Source organism: Microcaecilia unicolor, chromosome 5 (assembly GCF_901765095.1).
Source record: "Microcaecilia unicolor chromosome 5, aMicUni1.1, whole genome shotgun sequence".
NCBI classification, from domain to species: domain Eukaryota; kingdom Metazoa; phylum Chordata; class Amphibia; order Gymnophiona; family Siphonopidae; genus Microcaecilia; species Microcaecilia unicolor.
In genome coordinates this window covers 61,359,131-61,378,187 of record NC_044035.1, presented here as the reverse complement: position 1 = coordinate 61,378,187, position 19,057 = coordinate 61,359,131, and the positions used below count along the sequence as shown (strand labels likewise).

The following is a 19,057-nucleotide window of genomic DNA, read 5'->3' as shown; positions in this document are numbered from 1 at the left end:
TTTTAATCCAGCTAAAAGAGGAGAAACCAATCTGGCTGCTCATGGTATACCGATCACTTCGTAACAACACATTATCTATGCAAGAACTCCTTGATCTGACTACACAAGTGACCCTGAATTATGCTAGGATGGTGATCATGGGAGATTTCAATCTGCATATTAAAACCCCAGATACCACCACAACTGTCTTCCTGGACCCATGATAGCACTAGGAGTCACCCAGGTGATCAATTTGCCAACTAATGAAAAGGGGTCACATACTAGACTTGGTATTCTACAAAGGGGTTAATATCCCAAAATACCGGGATAGCAGTATTGAGATAACACTCCTATCATGGACAAACCGCTTTCTAATTTCTCTACCGGCTCCCAGTAGAGCAGTGGTGTTGGTATACTTGATACCCTACTGTACTAAAATTTACTATTGGCGTTTGCTTCAGCATCCTCAGATTGAGCTTTGTCCCATTGTATTTTTGGACACTGTGTTTCATTTTTAAGACCCCTGACACAGGCAGTTTTGATGAAAAATGGACAGGGTCGGGTCTACTGAATAAAATTGAGTTGCCGTCCCTTTGCTTAGGTTTTTGTGCTCTTATATGAGTGTACTTTGGTTTCCCTCTCTGCTGTTTAATCATTTAATCATACACAAAAAGTCCAGGAATTCAACTGGGGATCTGTCAATGGTGATTTGGTAATGCCAGTCAGCAAGATTATCAGTAGGGGGCAAAGGTGCCATTTTGAAGGATAGTGTTGGCCTAAGCAGTAGTACAGGGGGAATCTCTCCCACATGGCATCATTGAACCACCACTGACAGACCACTGGGTGAGATCAGGGGTGGGGGAGGGTAGGGATCAAGGGGCCTAGTCAAATTTTAGGCTTGAACATTGGGGGGGGGGGGGAGTTATAAGGGAGAGTCTGGAGGCACATTATGATTTGGGGGAGGTTGGGCATCGGGGTGGGATGTATAGACGATTGTGGGGAAGTGTGTTGCCACAGAACGTGTCTGTGCCATGTATTTATTTATGTCCTAGGCCTGATCCTGCATTAGTATGCGCTACTGGAGTGTCAGTAGCACTGCTGAACTTACTGCCTCATCTTGTAGTGCCTTGTTAAGCAGTTAGCAAGTCATTTTTACCGAGAAGTCTATCTTAACACATGCTAAATGTTAGAGTGGGTCTGCACTAACAATTTAGGGGAGAATTTATCAAGCAGCGTTAGGGCCTTAAGTCACGTTATTTGGCCCTTAACATGACTTATACAACCCTAACACCACCTCACACAAAATACTGTGGTGATATTTAAAATGGGTATCTAGGAAATCATAAGAAAACAACAGGGATAGATAAATAATCTATACAATAGAATACAGATATACAAGTCAATCAACATATATGCACTTCTATGTAAAATAGATAAAATCATGCATCCAAGTGTCTCTGCATCCAAAGTTTACCACCTAAGGGAGAGCAAAGGATTAAAATTTATATTCCAGGCTGTAGACAGAGAAGGTGAAATAAAAACCTTTCAAGAACAGCAGTCTGAGTTGTCCTTAAGAGACCTGTCTGCAAATAAGCAATTGGAGATCTCAAATAAAATGACCCAATGAGGCTATGTTTTCCCCAAACACTGGACTGCGCCAGGGATAACTAAAAGGTCAATACATAAAAATCATAAGCATGACATTCAAAATAGAAAAATTGCATCTAAGCCAATGTTTTATTTTCATTAGGGAATAAATATGATGCTCCATCTAATCCCTTTCCAAATTCTGGGATTTTCTTTCCCCCAGATATATTTCCTGCAAGAGGGCAAAATCAACTTTATGGCACTTAAGATAGGCCACAATCTTTGTTCACTTAATAGGATTGTTTACCCCTTGTATATTAACATTTCCTTTAGATCAGCCAAAATCAGACATCTAGGGAGTGATAAATATCCTGCATATCCAGCAAATAATCTGTCATTCACATACTAACATGCAAACACAAAAACCATTTATACCCAAACAAACAGAAAAAGTGATCCCCATGACCTCAAGTAGAACTACAGAACCAGGCCTCATCTGATCAAGGGTCTTGAGCTTCTGCACTGCATTAATATTGAAGCTGTGCCTTCCTTTGCAAAATTTCAAATTTCAGACATTGTTCACAATCTAACATAAGACAAGCAATTCATGCTGAAGTGGATTAGCAAAGAACCACGCTACTGCATTCTCCAGGAATTTCTTTAAGTCATTGGGCTGGTGAATATGGCAAGTGATATTGTTCCATGTGATGCACATCCATGCTGGATAGAGTAAGCCAAAGCCAGCATCTCTGGTCTTCAGTCTCAGCAGCAATGCTAAAAACAGCTTCCTTCGCAAGCCATTGATCTGGCAAGGTCTGAAACAATTTGAATTTTCCATCCTTCTAGTATTATTAGAATACTAGTCTTGGATGCATTAAGGAGCGCCTGGGGGTATCGTAAAGTTTTCACAAACACAGACAATTGATACTGCGAACCCTCCGATGCTTGTGATGAAGTACAATATACCCTTCTCTAACTAGGGGCTTATCAAACTAAATATTCAACTAGCCTGGTTGCGCTGTTTCCAACCTTGCATCCTTTGGGAAGTCCCAGAATTCTCATATTATTGCAAACCTGTCTCATTAAACTAACTAAACCTCAAGTAACCAATCTATTTAATTCTCTTTATTCAATTTATATATCAAAATTATCGTTACACATTTCTTAAAACTCGCATGTCTCCTTTCTTAATTAAATCTCAAGTACATGCTTAAAATATCAACCATTCATCCCAAACTTACATTCCCCATCTAAAAATCAAATGTACCACATTCATATCCACTTATAACAAATGTGTATACACAGCAATGTTTGTTGAGACTAAAGTCCTGACTTCTCAATCTTCTATGGTATTATTTTTTAAACCTATATATCATGTCTATATCATATGTCTATTTCTTTAATCTAATCAAAAACCACACTAGCAATCCACTTCATTGTTGCCATCTACTCAAACCCAACACAGTCCTGTGTTTCGCTATTACGTGTCATCAGAGGTTTTAGCTAAAACAAACACAATAACACAGAAAGGAGATAGTATATACTACATATTGAATATTCCTCCCAAATCCTCCCCATCATCACTGCACTTACTTTCATACCTTAATGTAACTCTCTTGCTTATGGACACAAACCCAGAAGGCACTCCAATTCAGGCAGTGGGAGCAATGGTGTCAGTTCCCTTGGAACATCTATACATGCACACTACTGAAAACAACCTGATCTACTTAGACTGTCATGCCCCCTAGCACACAGGCCACTCAACTTCTTTATTAAGGCCCTTTAGAGCCACCGTATTCCAACTAAATATCAATTTATGTTCTAATCGCATCATTTTTTTGCAACACATTACCCTCTCTATTCTGATCCATTTGAATCAACACTAAAAATTGCAGATCTTATATACTATGTGGGGCAGTGACCTAATGTTGCACCAACGGTGCTATCTTACATTTTAATTTAATATTACTTAAATGTTTGACCTATGTACCATAAGTCACATGGACACCTTTATCCTATAGATTACAAAACATGCCATTGCTCCCACTGCCTGAATTGGAGTGCCTCCCGGGTTTGTGTCCATAAACAAGGTATGAAAGTAGATGCAATGATGATGGGGAGGGGGAAATTTGGGAGGGATATTCAATAGGTAGTATATACTAGCTCCTTTCTGTGTTATTGTGTTTGTTTTAGCTGAAGTCCCTGATGACAGGTTTGAGCAGATGGCTTGAAACAGATGCACACAATCGGATAATCAGGAGACAAAGAAGGAAAAGGGGCAACTGACGTTTAAGTTTTACAACAATGTTGACTATTTAATCTGGAGCAGTATATAAACTGGAGTTACATGCAGTATATGTTATTAGATGTGGAATTGATCCACTTCAGTGAAATGGATACCTGTGATTTTGAATAACAATGAAGTGGATTGCTAGTGTGGTTGTTGATTAGATTAAAGATAAAAAAAGACATGATATAGAAATGATATATAGGATTAAAAAAATAATACCATACAAGATTGAGAAGAATCAGAACTTTAATCGCAACCAACATTGCTGTGTATAACTCACTTGTAATAAGATATGACTTGACCAAGGGAGCCGTCACCTTTGCTGGGTACCATCTTCTCTAGGTAGCCAGAATCCTATTTAGAATGCTTCAAGCAGATAGCAATGTGAAAGCTTCATCAGCTTTACCCATTTTACTTGCCAACATTTTAGTAGGCAGAATTCACAATAAGGACAGATTTTGGAGTACAACAGAATGCTAAAAACAATTGATGTGCCTTATGGAGAGAAGGTCTCTTAGTCTGCCATTTCTTGTATGCTCACAAGTGCTCCTGTGAATGCTCTAATTTGAAAGACATATTACCCTGAGCTTTTCATGAATGGTACACAGAAAATAAATAGTTTTCTTTTAAAACATTTTGCATTATAAGATAGGTAGAAAACTATTTTTAAAAACTCCCACAATAGTGACTGTAAGTACTTGACCATGGTAAGCAGACTCTTTGTCTGCATGATAGTGAGTAGCCAAATTATGAAGAAGTATTCAGTCCATACATGAAGTATCCTGGTACCTTTAAAAAAAGCATTAAGTTTAATGTCTTACAGAACAAATGCATGTAAACAGCCGGTATTCTGCCTGCTGTTCACAAATTGCTTATTAGCATACATAATAATTGGTTAGTCTACTCAACACATCAGGGCCATAAAGCTTCATGCATGTATAATTAGTGAGAAAGAGGAGCCATGAGATTTAAACTAAGGTTAAAATATAGGTACAAATGTTCCAGCTGGTTAGTAACACGAGTAAACTGAAAATTATATGTAAATTATCCGCAATACTAAATAGGCCATTATATATAGGCTAAAGTAATAGTCAGTTTTAATTAACATTAGTGGCACCAAGTTGTTTTAGATTATAATTTTGGTGACTGCATTTGGCATAGTTGCTACAAAAACTCTTCATAACCATAACGTTTCCAAATTTATCCAAGATTATTTTCCATGTAATATACTGTCAACTGGTATCTACCATCTCACTGGATTACATTATACAGCACTTAGGAATTTATTCACTATCTTGAGTTTACTTATTAATGCATATCAATGTGATTAATGCACTTAGTAAATAGGTCCCATACAGAATAATGATGCATGGATCTGCCATCTTGTATCAAATATGCAGAGTTGGGGAAGGAGATTTAAACATGTCCCTTCACATTGAATGTGACTGTTCCTTATGGAAGATTTAACAAAATGGAGTTCTCTGTTGAAAAGTACTCGTCCTTTTTTGAAAAGATAAGTCATACAGCGTTTGTTTGAATATTACTTATATTGTTGTTTATGCCACTATTGGAAAACTGCAGCCACTGAAGCGATTCCATCACTTACAGCGAACTTACAGTGAACTTATAGTATTTAGCAGACTATCAAACACTGAGAAATTATACCATTACAGAACAGACTTTCACTTAGTTTGATTTTGGCATATAGGTTGAGCACGTATAAGAGTTGTCTGTGATGGTGCATATGGGCGTGAATAACCAAGTCAAATAAATTGACTTAAAAGTTCTATAAGCCCTTCTGTGTGATAGATTTACACTGAAGGCGTCTCTTCACTATTATGTTCAGAGTGATCTATGTTTTGGTATACTTTTCAGCTGTGATAATATTCTGGAAAGTTTTTACATTTTTTGCTTTGTGTTACGTAACATGCATTAACTCACTTTTTGCACTTTAGCAGAATTAATACAGGCTAGTAAATGAGGCTGCTATCATCCTGCAGGAGACAAGAATCATTTGGGATGATATAGAGGGGCATTTTCGAATGGGGACGCCCATCTCTAAGGGTGTCCATCTCCGAGGACGGCGCCACGAAGATGGCCGGACATCTTTTTTTTTGATAATATGGTTGGGGCCACCCAAATGTCAGAGATGGACGAGTTAGAGATGGCCGGCCTCGGTTTTTGCCCATAATGGAAACCGAGGCCGGCCATCTCAAATCTGGCCAAATTCAAAGCATTTGGTCATGGGAGGAGCCACAATTTGTAGTGCACTGGTCCCCCTGACATGCCAGGACACCAACCAGGTACCCTAGGGGGCACTTCTAAAAAAACAAACAAAAAAAAACATTAAAATAGCTCCCTTACCTTGGGTGCTGAGCCCCCCAAATCCCCCCCAAAACCCACTCCCCACAACTCTACACCATTACCATAGCCCTTATGGGTGAAGGGGGGCACCTACATGTGGGTACAGTGGGTTTCTGGTGGGTTTTGGAGGGCTCACATTTACCACAAGTGTAACAGGTAGGGGGGAATGGGCGTGAGTCCACCTGCCTGAAAGTGCACTGCACCCACTAAAAACTGCTCCAGGGATCTGCATACTGCTGTCAGGGAGCTGGTATGACATTTGAGGCTGGCATAGAGGCTAGAAAAAAAGTTTTTAAAGTTATTTTTTTGAGGGTGGGAGGGCGTTAGTGACCACTGGGTGAGTCAGGAAAGGTCATCCCTGATTCCCTCCGGTGGTCATCTGGTCAGTTTGGGCACTTTTTGGGGACTTGGACCTGAAAAAAAAGGAACCAAATAAAGTGGACCAAATTCTTGTGAAGGCTAGCGTTCTTTTTTCCATTATCGGCTGAGGGCGCCCATCTCTTAAGCACGCCCCGGCACGCCCCGTCCCGTCTTCGCTACCCTTCTGACACGCCCCCAGAAACTTTGGCCGGCTCTGCGATGGAAAGCAGTTGGAGCTGGCCAAAATCAGCTTTCGATTATACCGATTTGGCCGGCTTCAGGAGATGGTTGGCCATCTCTCGATTTGTGTCGGAAGATGGCCGGCGATCTCCTTCGAAAATAAACTGGATAGACATCTTAAATGCATTAAAAATATCAATAATGCACAAGATGTAAAGTTTGTCAGAGAAAAGAGTGCTCTAGAACAAGGTGGGGGGGGGGGGGGGGTTGAGGAACTTCCAGTTATCAAGGACTATACACTGATTGTATTTTCAGAACATTAATAAAGATTAAGTATGAGACATATCTGCATGCTTTTCCTGCAATGTATGTAAATCTATCTCATGCACATTCATATTGAAAACCTGACTAGTGTATAGCCTCAAGGACTAGAGTTACCTAATAAGAGGTCATGATATATAAGGCTCCAATTCTCTAATCTCAGCAGATGACAAAAGAACATACATGAAGTAAAAGACAACAAAAACAAAGAATATAAAACAATACAAAAAATTAAAATAAAAAAACAAAAAAAATCACAGTATAACCCCTCCCCCTATTCAAAACTCGGATGTAAGCTTTAGCCAAAAAAGTAAATAACTAAAGCTTTGACCTTTTTTCAAAACCCTAAATGGTTAACTCTTCTCTTAATTTAGGTCCCACAATTGAACATGTCCTCGTCTTTGGCCCCCAAAAGCCTCAACCTGGCTAAAGAAGGAACTCTGCTAATGTACTTGAACAGGTTTATAACTAATTCTCTCACTAATTTTGTTCACTCTGTGTTAAAAGTTAATTTTGTTCACTCTGTGTTAAAAGTTAATTTTGTGTCTGATACTGTTAATGTGCTGTATACCTTGTTCCCATCTGCCTACTTTGACAAGCCTGTTAGTGGTTCCTATTCCAGGGGCTGTGACTCCACTCACTTTACACCTGATTGTCAAAAGAGCTTTTGCTCACTCTGTGTTACTAAAGTGAATTTTGTATCTGATGTTTTTAATGTGCTGTATACTTTTGCAACCTGTTACCAATTCCCGTCCAGACACTGTGACTCCACCTACTTTGTTCCCAATTGTCAAGGTGATGCCTTCCCCACTTAAATCTGCATCTGACTGCGGTGCGTGGTTGCCGCTGGTATGCACCTTGACAGCATGCTGAAGGAGCGTGACAAACGAACAGGTTCTGCTCCTCTGCATGTCCCTGGTATTCTCTTTTTCCATTCCTTGCCCAATAGTTATAGACACTGAACTTAAGGCACTGCTTCTGATCCCTGTGCTGACTAGTTGGTGTTCAGCATCTCTGCTGTTTAAGCCTCTTCCCGTTAGTAAATGACTTATTCCTGTACTATACTTTTAGCAGCATCTTCCCATTGGTCCTGCCGTTTCTTCTCTATGCAAGGTGAGTCTTACCAAAGAAAGGAACAATGGCATTAGGAATGTCGTTAGAGGAAGACACACTCACTGGATGACATTCTTCAATATTGTAGCCTCCAAACTTCCTATAACACAGCTATCCTCCAGAGTAAGAAGCCATAGCTCTCTGAGAAGATTTTGACCGCCACCAACTATCTCCAGCAGTTGTTTTTGTCTGTGGACACCTTCTGGCCAATGTTCAGGATTAGTTAACTGGCCAGTAATGGCTCCTGTCCGGTTAAATAGCATTTAACTGGCTAATCACTAATATTCAGTGAAAGAGAGCTGATTATCTCTCCTGTATATTCACGGTTAGCCCACAGCAGCTAACCGGCTATCTGTGAATATCCAAGTGCTGGCTAGCTAAGTTTAGCGGGTAAACTGGATCACCCAAATAGCAGTCCTATCTTTGGCTGCTATAAACATAACTGGCCAGTGCTGAATATTCACTTAGCTGATGAAGTTTGAGCTGGTCAAGTGGATATTCAATGCCAGACACTGGAAACGGCCCGGCACTGAATATCCGGGGTCAGCACGGGTCGTGGCACTTATGTGGGCTGCCTCCCATGGTCTGAATATTGGGCCCCTTAAGTTCTGTTCATTTTTAAATTTTGCCAACCGTTCGTTTTTCAGCCAACTGTTTTACTTTTTTTCTTGATGGACAAGATAGTATCTCTTAAGGGACCCTTCTAATTGCACAACTGCCACTTTTCCATCTCTTCCTTTATCCCCTTTATTGGGTTCCCCCACTTCCCCAGATACCTTGGAAAGCTTTAGCACTTTTTCATCTTTCACAATGATTTTTCAAGGCCAATTTAATAAGCAGATCACAGCCTCTCATCCCCTAGGTTCAATATATGTGGAGCACCCTCTTGGTTACGGAAGGATTGTTCCCCTTCCCTCTCACTCATTTTACTGGACATGATTTTCAGTCTTTCTACAAGTACAGTTCCTCATCTATGGAAACAGTCCATAATCTGTACACACTTAAAGCATGAAGGTTCTGATACAGCCTCCATTCTAATTTCTGCCCCATAGCCACTTAGCTAAATTAGCAGCAAGGGAAGTTATTGCTCAATTTTATGATTATTGGGGCTCCAGTATTGTGTTTCACCTGAAAATGTAATGTTTCAAAGAGGGATACAGCACTGAGCTCACCCTGGTCTGTTTGCTCAATATTATCCATCATTTGGACTGGGTTCTTATTCAGCTTAAGCTCAGTGCTGCCTTTAATGTAAAAAATCTCTTTCTTTTAGCTAGATTGAGGAACATGGGCATCCATGGTACTGTTTTAAACGGGCTCTGTTTGAACTTTTCTGCTCGATCTTACAAAGTGTTGATCGATAACTCCTCTGCCACCTTTCCCTTATTGTATGGAGTCCCTCAAGGCTTGAACTTGTTTCCCATCCTCAACTGTTCTTGGCTCCTTTACCTACTTTGATTCAGAATTTGGGACCAAGTTTCCTATCTCTATACAGACGACAATGAACAGCTGATGCTTTGGATGCCTATTTCCAACAAACTTGATGGTAGGATTGGCCAAATGTCTTTATGGATTTCTGATAACAAAACTGATCCTGAATCTCTCTATGTCTAAGCCTTATAATTATCTAGATCTTGATGTCCACTCCCACTTATTCCAATTCCCATCAAAGACTCTATACGTTCTCTCAGGGTCCTTTCTGATAGTTCACTCTCATTTGAACCTCACATTTCCACAGTCATTCATAAGTAATTTCTTGCATTGTGTAAAATCCAATCACTGTATCGTTTCCTTGAAGACAATGTACTCAGAGCCCTTATCCATGCTCTGGTTCCTAACAGATTAGATTACTGTAACTCTTTGTTAGCTGGGGTCCCCCTATACTCACTTAAATGCATCCAATTGATTCAAACTACGGCTGTTAAGCAATCTATAATGCTGAGAAATGTGATCATGCCACCCCATTCCTTGTAGCTCAACCCTGGCTTCCAATAAGAATTAGGATTCATTAAAAAAATTTCAAACTTGTCATAAAGCATATTATTCTGGCCAGCAACACTCAGCAACTAGTCATTCTGCTTGCTGAACTTCACTTGTCCTCCTCACTTGCTGAACAGCCATTTTAGGGGGGGGGGGGGAGAGCACTTACCACCACCCATTGAGGTGGCGGTAAGGGCTCCTGCGCTAACCCAGCAATAACTAGGCAGTGATTACTGCTGGGTACACACCAACCTACAAAAGTAGAAATATTTTTGTAGCATCGGAAATAGCGCTTGCTAGGAAAAGGAACTACCGCCAGGCTGCTGAGGTAGCCTGGCGGTACTTCCCTTTTAGTGAGCGGTAAACCTGCATTGGGCTTACCGCCACTTCGTAAATGGGCCCCTAAACCTCTTTTTTCCACACCCAGTTAGTCCAATTGAAAGTGGAGAAAACTGATTTGGACTATCCTGCCTACCACATTCCAAAATGTCTTTCTTATATTTAAAGCAAGTCAATTATTCTTCTTCAGTAAATCATCAGTGACTAAAAGACAACACTTCAACATATCCAGTGTCATTTGGGGAGTCTAAAACTCTAACAACCTGCTGCAGGTCATCTGAATGAAACCCATAAAATACTCCTAAATTAGTAAGTACTATCTTAAAGGTTGTAAACACAAATTAAATAATATGAGTGAAAGGGACGAACTCTGATGGAAATATGTCATTAAAGAAAGGGTGACAGATGCATGGAAGAACCTCCCCAGTTAAGGTGTTTGCACGGAGTAGTAACTTAATTAAAGAAAGTATGAGATAAGCAAAACAATTTCTAGTTATGAAATGGTGAGAGGTATTGCAGCAGGAATGGAACTAGGTTGAATATATGACAGCAGATAAACACTTATGTTGTTAGGGTAATCTATTGCAAATTAATTAAATTCTAAAATCAATTAGAAATTTTTGCTTCATGAATAGCCACCTTGCTGGGCAGACTAGATCAGTGTTTCCCAAGTCGGTCCAGGAGTACCCCCCTTTCCAGTCAGGTTTTCAGGATATCCAAAATGAATACACATGAAATAGATTTGCATACAATAGAGGCAGTATATGCAAATCACTTGTATATATTCATTGTGGATCTTCTGAAAACCTGACTGGCAAGGGGGTACTCCAGGACCGACTTGGGAAACACTGGACTAGATGGATCAAGCTAGTGTTTTTGTGCCATCCACTACTATGTTAAGACATAAAGTGGTTGAGAGGAAAGCAACCAAGATGGTATGGAGTCTCCGCCAAAGATGTATGAGAAGAAGATCTGAATATATATACCCTGGAGGAGAGAAGGGATGGGGGAAATGCGATATAGACATTTAAATACTTGAATGATATAAATGAACAAATAAACCCTTTCCAAAAATGGAGATACTATAAAATTAGATTATATTAAATGAAACTGTAAGGGGGGAAATGAAAAGTAGCATTGGGAAATATTTCTTCACCGAGAGGGTGACAGATACCTACAATATTCTTCTGCGGAAGGTGGTGGGGATGAAAACAGTAAAAGAATTCAAAAAAAGCATGGGATATACACAGAGGATCCCTATTGAGAGAAGATAAAAGCATAGAATACTGATGCTCAAAATAAAAAAAAAAACAACTCACATAAATAATAATAATAAAAAAGAGAGACAGAATAAATGGTGCTAACCTGCATGGTTTTTATCTGCTATCACTAAGGGGTCTTTTTACCAAGCTATGGTAAAAAGGGCCCTGCAGTAGTGGCAGTTTTTGCCGTGTGCAGGGCCCTTTTTACTGCAGCGGGTAAAAAGCCTGAAAAAAAACACATGACCATGAGGTAAGCTTGCATTTACCATGTGGCCATGCGGGGGAGGGGGCATTTAAAGGCTCCTGCACTACCCTAGCAATAACCGTGCAACGTGCGGTGCTGCCTGATTACCACCAGCTAACCCATTTTTTTTTAATCCAGCAGCACTGGAAATGGTGCGCGCTGGAGGAAGAACTACTGCCAGTGGGCATTTATTACATTTTAGCATGAATTTTAAATTATGCCAGCTCACTGTTGTATATCTGTTTCATATTGCATTATAGTGAATGCTAAATAAACCTTTACTACTGTTGAGAAAAATATAAGGTGTTGGGTCATTACTTGCATGAACATAAAAATGTTCTACTGGTACATCATTTTTAATAGATCCATGTACTTATAGTACTTAAAACATATTTCCTGAAGAGAAGCTTTAATTTAGTTTTAATTTGAGATAACGTGAAATGAGTGCTTTTTGTCATATGCCTCTAACTCAGAGTTATTCTTGTTGGTAATAATGATAGCGCTTTCATCACAGAAGATTCTCTTAGATTGATTTCAATACATTTTCTTGAACCTGCCTTGAAGTCAGTGACTGCAACCAAGAAACTGAAAGTAGATCATTGGCAATGCCTTGAAGATAGCTTTAATTGAAAAAAAGATTATACTAATATACAATTTCACATGAAGCAATTCAATTAATTATCCACCAAGAGCCCTTTAAAAAATTAATAATTTTATTCCTATTTTCCAGCTAAGATGACATGCTTTTGTATTTTTAACCATCAAGTTAAGAAGACTTTTCTGGGTTTATTGAGGGAAATTTTAAAAACCATTTCTGCACACAGAATGCTGATTTAGGTGTGTAAAAGGCTCTCATAAAATTAGGTCATGCCTAAAAGTATGTATGCTACAAGCTTGCTTGGGACATTATTTGGGTGGAGCCATGATTTGTGTGTGTATTTTTATCTAGCACATACATTTATGTACAGCTGCTCTTCAGCATGTATAATGTCCATGCCTTCAATCTAGCTGTGAATTCTACAGGATTTGTGCTACTATTTAAATAAGCAGTGCTTTTTCTGTAGAAAAAAAGGTGCTGGTACTCATTATGGACGGGGTCACCACATGACTCCACCCCTATTATAACCACACCCACATCAGCCACACCCCTTATACCAGCCATGGTGCATATAAACAGAATGATTGAAAATATTATACTAGTATAGGAGAAAAAATAGCATGATTTTTTCCCATTATAAATAATTTCTGTAAGCTGTTACAGGTCCAGTATACCCAGTGCAAAATAAGACAGCAGATGTAAATTCTCAAATTGGACATATTCCAAACACTAAAATGAAAATAAAATGATTTTTTCTACCTTTGTTGTCTGGTGACTTTGCTTTTCTAAGCAAAAGTAGAGGCTGACAAATGCGCAAACCAATAGGGAGATGATATAAAAAACCAGTTTATTCAGAATATTCGTATCAAGGACCCGACACGGTCCTTGTTTCGACGCCAAAGCGAATAAACTGTTTTTTTATATCATCTCCCTATTGGTTTGCGCATTTGTCAGCCTCTACTTTTGCTGATTTGCTTTGACTTTCCGTGGAGGCTTCTCCTGTCTTCTTGGATTTGACTTTGCTCTTCTATCCATATTGGTCCCAGTCTCTGATTCTGCTGCTCTCTATCTGTTCTCTTAACTCCGTTTCCAGGGCTTCCTTTCCATATATTTCTTTACTTTCCTCCTTTCTTCTTCATTTCTTGCCCTATATCCATAAGTAAAAGCTGGGTCCTCCTCCGTGGAATTGACTGGAGGAGGTATAACGTGGATCCAGCTTTTGCCTATTTTCACCATCCATGTGCAGTTTTTCTCCTCTCTTCCTGTTTCCTCATCTCCATCCATGTGCATCTTCTTCTTTTTTCTTTCTTTCCTCCCCTCCATCCATGTCCAGCACTTCTCCTCCCTCCCCTGTATCCATAAAAAGCAATAATTCTCTCTCTCCTCTCCTCCATCCAAGTCCAGCATTTCTCCTCTATCCCGGCCAACTCCTCCATCCATCCATGTCCAGCAATTCTCCTCTATCTCCTGCTCTCCTCTCCATCCATATTCAGCATTTCTCCTCTCTCCCCTGTCCTCCCCTCCCATCCATGTGCATCTCCTTCCTGTCTTCCCTCCCCTCCATCCATGTCCAGCATGTCTCCTCTCCCCTGCCCTTCCCTCCCATGTCCAGCAATTCTCCTCTATCCCCTGTCATTCCCTCTCATCCATGTCCAACGATTCTCCTCTCTCCCGTTCCCTCCCCTTCCATCCATGTCCAGCGAATCTCTCTTCGCTGACCTCCCATCCATGTCTAGTATGTCTCCTCTCTCTCCCCTGCCCTCCCATCTCATCCATGTGCAGTAATTCTCCTCTGCCCCCTGTCCTCCCCTGCCATGTCCAGCGATTCTCCTCTCCTCTGCCCTCCCTCCCCCCTCCATGCCCAGCAATTCTCCTCTCTCCTCTGCCCTCCCCTCCCAACCATGTCCAGCAATTCTCCTCTCTCCCCTGCCCTCCCCTCCATGTCCAGGAATTCTCTTTTCCCTGCCCTCCCCTCCATGTCCAGTGATTCTCCTCTGCCCCCTGTCCTCCCCTCCCATCCATGTCCAGCGATTCTCCTCTCCCCTGCCATCCATGTCCAGCGATTCTCCTCTCCCCTGCCCTCCCCTCTCATCCATGTCCAGCAATTCTCTCTTCCCTATCCTCCCCTCCCATCCTTGTCCAGCCTGTGTCCTCTCTCCCCTGCCCTCCCCTCTCATCCATGACCAGCGATTCTCCTCTGCCCCTGTCCTCTCCTGCCATCTATGTCCAGCAAATCTCTATCATCCATGTCCAGCGATTCTCCTCTGCCTTCTGTCCTCCCCTGCCATCCATGTCCAGCGAGTCTCCTCTCTCCCCTGCCCTCCCCTCCATGTCCAGTATGTCTCCTCTCTTCTCTGCCCTCCCCTCCTATCCATGTCCAGCAATTCTCTCTTCCCTGCCCTCCCCTCAAATCCATGCCCAGCGATTCTCCTTTCTCCCCTGCCCTCCCCTCCATGTCCAGCAATTCTCCTCTCTCCCCTCCATGTCCAGCGATTCGTTCAAACCCCAGCCCCCCCAGCCCTCCCTCAGCTCCCCGACTTTCCTTGAAATCTTTCATTTACCCAGTGCCGTAGCGAGGGCTAATGACACCCGGGGCGTGTCGCCGCTGTGCACCCCCCCCCCCCGGGTGCAGCACGGCGCGACCCCCCCCTCCATGGCGCACTCCCCCGGAGTGCATTCTTACCTGCCGGAGGGCCGATCCGCCCCGAGTACACATCGCTCGGAGCTGCGTCGGCCCCGCTGGTTCCCTGCTCTCTCTGCCCTGGAACAGGAAGTAACTGTTCCGGGGCAGAGGGAGCAGGGAACCAACGGGGCTGGCACCCCCCGACCGGAACCACCCCTCCCGCCCCCCCCTTCCTACGCCACAGCATTTACCCGAAGTCACGGCAAACTGGCAGTAAAAACAGCTGACAGGCAGGCAGGCTTGCCTCCTCGTCGCTTTCCTTCCCTCTCAGCGTGTTCCACCCTCGCAGAAAGGAAATTACATCAGAGGAAGGCAGGATGTGCTGAGAGGGAAGGAAAATGATGATGAGGCAAGCCTGTCTGCCTGCCAGCTATTTTTACTGCCAGTTCGCCGCAATTTTGGGTAAATTAAAGATTTCAAGGAAAGTCGGGGAGCTGGGGGGGGGGGCAGGCGAGGGGAGCTAAGGGGGGTGGGGGGAAACATGGGTGCACAAACGGAAGGGAGCGGGCAGGTGTGCAAACACTGTAAATAAGACACATAGACGCCTTCTTGCCTTATTAATCTAGGCACCCTCTAATAAAATTGTCTTCATCATTAGCTAGATGATAGCATCAAATATTTCAAATCTTTGTTTACAACAAATCAAGTGCTAGCTGAAAGTCATTTAATGCACCAAAAAATTTGAAAATTATGCTTACATATATGTGAAAAAAAACAATGCAGTGTTTATGTTTATTGTGAGTTTTACCTTGCCCTTGTCAAAGTAATGAATAATTTCTTGGTACAGCTGATCTTTCAGTTGCCCTTGAGTAGTTGCTTGGTATCCATCTCGTTGAGTAAGGTGTGCTGCACATGGCTCTTCTGACCACTGCATCAAAAAAAAAAAAAGTTTAGAGGAAGTGATAAAAAAGGTAATCTTATTCAGGGCACACAATGACATTTAACCTCATCTCACATAGGTTCTTTTTTTTCTCTTACTTCTGTGCAGCAAATGCTAATTCACACAATGCTTCGCTGTGCATGCACCAAATTAAATCTATACAAACAAAAAAAGTGCTGATATAAAATCTGAATGAATGTAATGAATGTGTGATTGGGAGACTGAACTCTATTTATTGTTGTAAACCCTAAGGTCAGTTATCACTCTATCAGTGATTAGTAGAGACTAAAAAAGTCAAAGATTCTATTGATGGGCTCACTGTATCAGAGGCCCTTTTACAAAGGCGCACTAGGCTCTATGTGCGTGCCAAAATGAGACTACCACCAGGCTATCGCACCCCCCCAGCGGTAATTTCAGATTTGCCACACACCTAACACGCCTGGATGATTTATTTTATTTATTTCCTCCCACACATGGCCTTTCCACGTAACTGGCAGTTGGTGCGTGCCAATCGATCACTGCGCAAGTAGCCTATGAGCCCTTACTGCTAGATTAATGGGTGGTATTAAGGGCTCAGGTCAATTTTAGTCGCATGCTGGTTTCAGTTTTACCGCATACCCTTTTCCTGTCCCATTAAAAAAAAAAAAAGACCTTTTTTGCAGACGGGGTAAAAACTGGCCTGGCGTGTGCCCAAAACACACACCTATACTACCGAAGGCCACTTTTTACCATGATTTAGTAAAAGGACCCCTGAGTTTGTCTTCCTCGTATAAAGGATTAAGGTCATATTGTACTGTTATTACCACACAGTCCGACAGATACAGGTAGCAGGATTATGTTGATAGAAAGTCTGTAACACATTCACTTATGCCATTATCAGTGCATCCAACAAGCTGTAATCCAATCTGTAATTATGACCTGGGCATATGAAATTAAGAGCTAAAATATATGGAAAAGAATTGTTGCTTGGAGGAAAGGTAAAACAAATGTAAACAATAATGTGATTTGAATATATTGAGACTTCCTTTTTGTTTGTTATCTCCTCTCCAGCTTCCCCTGATGATCATGCAAAGTAAGGCTAAGTTCCCTTGTTGGCTTATGATTGTCTAAATTTCTTAGTATGATTTTCTGGAATCAGAGATCATCTATGCTGCTCAAGATAATCCTCCCACCCTTCAGGGTTGGGTGTATCACTTCTGACAGCCCTTTGCAGCAGAGATACAGTACACACGTTAACATAGTTAACCCAAATATTACTAATTTAGTGGCCAATGCAGAGAGATACCACAAGTCTAACTGCACGGTTACCATAGGATGTACGCCCATGTTACATGCCGAGAAAGATAGAGAGGGGCTGAGCACGGGTGTTAACTTCTATATAAGCGTGGCCGCGAATCCCATTTATATGGATGGTAATGAGGCAATTAAGCATTCCACTACAATGAATGAAAGGAAACAGTGGGTTTTGATGTTCACACAATTTTTCCTGAGGTCCAGGACAGCACAGGTGGCTTGGTTAAGAGGAGTGGGTGCCTAGCAGTACACTCTCCCTCCCCCTGAACTGATCCCCCTGCCCCCAACAATAACAAAAAGTTCCCTAGAGTCTAGCTACATCACTCACACCCTGACATGACTGACCTACTTCCCTCCCCAACTTAAATTCCTGGCATCTAGTGGCAGTACTCCTTCATTGCCCCCTCCCAACTTAGAACCCCCCCCTCTTGTTGGTGTTTAGTAGCACCCCAACCCCCTTCCTCTCGTTCAGGCAGAAGTGATGCCCACTCGCTCTTGCCTTGCCACTACCTTCTTTCAAAGTGGCGGCGCCTGACCACACATGGTACATCCTGGGATGCAAAGAGCAAGGTCAGTCTGCCAAATAATGTTAGGAGTCTTACACTAGTATTTTATAAAGACACTACTTGTCACTGCCTACCTATGGGCTCCCTGTTTTAAAATAATGGCTTGATATATTATCACATGGTGTCATGTTAGTATTCTCCCCAAGCTAATAGAATGTTTGAGTAGCACTCAAGTGAAACCACCCCTTTCTAGCCCTTCCAGTTCTCAAACATACATAGAACCAGAACAGCTACACGTAAAACATGCAGAGGTATTGGCAAGAATTCCATGAGCTATGCCCTGCATGCTTTCATCACTTGCTAATGTCTGACTAATTTAGCTTCCATAAACATGCCTAATCTTATTTGGAACTCAAATGTATTATTTATCCATTGAGACTTGGAATATAGTGATGGGACAACCACTTGTCAGTATGCTAAGAAATCAATACATTCAAACTAAAACAGCCAATCTCAACGATAATTTAATACAAATTTAACAAAATATTGTCAACAGGTGGCATAAGCAGATAGCATAATGGTTATTTATTAGAGACAGGTAGCCTAGTGGTTAAAATAATAGACTAGGATTGAGACAACCCAAGCTCTAAACCACACTCACTGTAACTTCAGCCAAGTCTTTACCTTCTAATTGTCCCAGCTATCTACCTAGACAAGGGGTTCTCAACCCAGTCCTTGGGACACACCATGCCAGTCATGATTTCACGATACCCATCTCCACTGTATGCAAATCTGTCTCATTTATTTATTGAGATTTATTAACTGCATTTATGAAGAGATTCACGCAAGGCAGTGTACAGTAGGCACAGTTTAACTTACAACTTACAATTTTAACAGCATAACAATAATAAAATAACACAAAATAAACGAATACAATAAATGAGGCAAACTTGAAAACAGTAAATTGAAACCTAATAGAACTGCCATGAAATATATCAAAAATATACAAATTTAAAAGCATTGGAATTCAAATACCAGAGATATAATACAATGTTAGAGTGATACTAATGATACACATAAT

General features: G+C 41.4%; 1 protein-coding gene across 1 annotated transcript in view; it reads right to left on the bottom strand.

Moving 5' to 3' along the window:
• Positions 1–19,057, bottom strand: part of DOCK1 (dedicator of cytokinesis 1) — a 906,712-nt gene that overhangs the window by 148,185 nt on the left and 739,470 nt on the right. The window contains exon 38 of the mRNA XM_030202953.1: positions 16,046–16,165. Within this exon, the coding sequence (XP_030058813.1) occupies positions 16,046–16,165 (120 nt within the window). The remainder of the gene's footprint in view (positions 1–16,045; positions 16,166–19,057) is intronic.